The following is a 2,602-nucleotide window of genomic DNA, read 5'->3' as shown; positions in this document are numbered from 1 at the left end:
CCCAAAATCTTACCGGTTCAAAAATCCGTGCGGTTTATTTGTTACCAACTCCCGCCCTTCACTGAACTGTTGATACCATTCGTACACTCTTGCCCGTGACAGTGTTTGTTCACCATACTGTGCTTGCAGTCTTTGCCAAATTTCAGCAGGTTTCATCTTCTCCTTCACGAGAAATTTCATTATACACCGCTGTTCCACAGCAACAGATACACTACTTGCCGCCATCTTTGTTTACACTACTGCGCATGCGCAAAATGTGTTGCAAAGGATCATGGTTACTAGCAAGGAATCATGGTCTGTCCTGCCAAAATAATGCAGTGCTACGTTGATTCATTAATATTTTACGCACGAAAGTCCTGGTCTACCTTGAACGACCCTTGTATATTGAAAGCTATGGAGCTGGAACAGGTAATTACTAACTTAGTAATGTGGCTTAAAGTATTTATTAATTTATTTATCTTCCATCAACAACATTTTGTCGAATGCTTTCAACCCAGGATTCCTCCGTAGATAGGAGAGACTCCGTAGCTCTGGTACCTGACGCTGCCGTTGGGGTCGACGACGCTGAAGTGTCCGGCAGTGACTGGACCACTGCGGCTCTCCACTTGGTTCTTGTTGTCTCCGGTGAGGAAGTCCTTCACTGCGTAGCCGTACTGGTACTGGGGGTACGCCTGAAACCGTTACATTTACGATATTAATACACGCGAGGAAATGTATTGGGATTTGAGAGTAATGAAATGACCTATACAGCTGGAAATAGACGTTTAAGTATAAATACTTACGTAGTGGCCGATTCCATATCCTCCATAGCCATAGGCTCCAAGGCCTAGACCTCCATAGAGTCCCTGGGCGCTGGCTGCAGCCAGGAAAGCGGCGAGAGCGAGAATTGCCTGTCGGATGAAAGAATAACTGATTATATAGTTGATTCAGATTGATATTTTATCAGGTGATGTTTCTTAAAAGAAGTTTGGAACAATAAGTTACATTCATTGATCTGTTCAGAGCAGAATTAGGTATTTTGTTATTCCTGAATCTCTTAGAGAATAATAATGATGAAGATGATAGTAATAATAATAATAATAATAATAATAATAATAATAATAACATAGTAATAATAATAATAATAATAATAGCAATGTAGGTTGTGATAATACATCACAAAATCTATTTGACACTTAAGACACTTTCACGGAAACAAAGAAATATTAAACAAATGAGTTCTATCTTCAATTAATATGTTTTGCAAAATGTTTTCATTTGCACGATAAAGATTTTCTAGCTGACTATCTGTTACATTCAAAATCACATGAGTAAACATTAAAGCATATCCACGCAATTTAGAATTCAGACACTGAAATACACTGAATCCGTTTTCTGTTGTTTATAAGCTACCTTTATACAAGGTGAGACATAAGTCTCCATACGAATGGTGAAAACGTTGACTAATGTTTATTTTTCCTTTTCAGGCAGGTGAACCAATGAAAAAGAGATGCCACTAACGAAGGAAGAATGGATTGACATCATTCTGTTGGCTGGGAGTGGTACCACCCGTGATGTAGCACACACATTCAATGCAACCCACAGAACGCAGATAACCCATGACACCCTGGTCAAACTTAGCAAGAAATTCAGAAGGACAGGTTCCGTCCCCAACGAAAGCAGGCCTGGAAGACCAAAGACAGCAACAGATGAAAGGTGGGTAACGCCGGTGCCACCGTGTCATGGGTTATCTGCGTTCTGTGGGTTGCATTGAATGTATGTGCTACATCACGGGTGGTACCACTCCCAGCCAACAGAATGATGTCAATCCATTCTTCCTTCGTTAGTGGCATCTCTTTTTCATTGGTTCACCTGCCTGAAAAGGAAAAAATAAACATTAGTCAACGTTTTCACCATTTGTATGGAGACTTATGACTCACCCTGTATTATCTACAATCATGTTATTGTGAGGTCGCTTATTGTATCCTCATTTAAGCTGTATTTTGGTTCTTATTCACTAAAACATTTTGTTCTTTTCTCTAACGTTAGTCGCATAACGAAAACCTTGGAAAACATCAAATCACATAATGTTCGACACTTACACCATATTATAAAAATATTATTAATACAAATGTCCTCTCACTTTCCTGATGTGTAAACATATTTTATATAAAGATATTTTGAATCTGACTTTTGTACTTACGATAAAGGCTTTCATGTTGATTTTTTTTATAACCGATATGGAGAAGATCTGGTTAGATGTAGGCGAATGTGACTTACTGCTTTGAGTCAGGCCTTTTATACAATAATCTTGACGGTGAAAATCGAACGTGGATTGTCTTTTCCTGCATTTCCAGTGGGTTCTGTAGGTATGTGCCAATATTGTAGTTTCACAGGAAACAGAAAGTTCAAGATACTCAAAATCATCATTCACAAAGGAATGTTACCGTTGTTAATTATAGCTAATTTCCTGCTCATTAAGTGATTCCTCAGGAAACAAATTTTGCTTGTGTCTCAAAGAGCGGATTAAGATTTTTTTTCCCATTACTATACTATGAATTACAGAAACAGGAAGGAAGTAAAGGATTGTGTTACATTCATGTACACAAAATTGTTTTTACTC

General features: G+C 38.3%; 1 protein-coding gene across 1 annotated transcript; it reads right to left on the bottom strand.

Moving 5' to 3' along the window:
• Positions 1-434: 434 nt before the first annotated feature.
• On the bottom strand, positions 435-2,239 carry LOC146002062 (larval cuticle protein A2B-like). The gene is made up of 3 exons (XM_083139775.1): positions 2,183-2,239; positions 783-890; positions 435-671 (listed from the first exon to the last, which is right to left on the bottom strand). The coding sequence occupies exons 1-3, from the start codon at positions 2,195-2,197 to the stop codon at positions 489-491; spliced, it is 306 nt and encodes a 101-aa protein (XP_082995901.1). The 5' UTR covers positions 2,198-2,239; the 3' UTR covers positions 435-488.
• Positions 2,240-2,602: the final 363 nt, after the last annotated feature.

The sequence above is a fragment of the Lepisma saccharinum genome, chromosome 18 (assembly GCF_977018435.1).
Source record: "Lepisma saccharinum chromosome 18, izLepSacc3.1, whole genome shotgun sequence".
Taxonomy (NCBI): domain Eukaryota; kingdom Metazoa; phylum Arthropoda; class Insecta; order Zygentoma; family Lepismatidae; genus Lepisma; species Lepisma saccharinum.
The sequence above is the reverse complement of the archived record's forward strand: the minus strand, read 5'-3'. Positions and strand labels throughout refer to the sequence as shown.

What these genes read in the sequence shown, in the direction of transcription:
- LOC146002062 (XM_083139775.1), bottom strand. An exon ending in GATATGGAATCGGCCACTAC is followed by an intron (nt 672 to 782) that starts GTAAGTATTTAT and finishes TAACGGTTTCAG; the next exon opens with GCGTACCCCCAGTACCAGTA.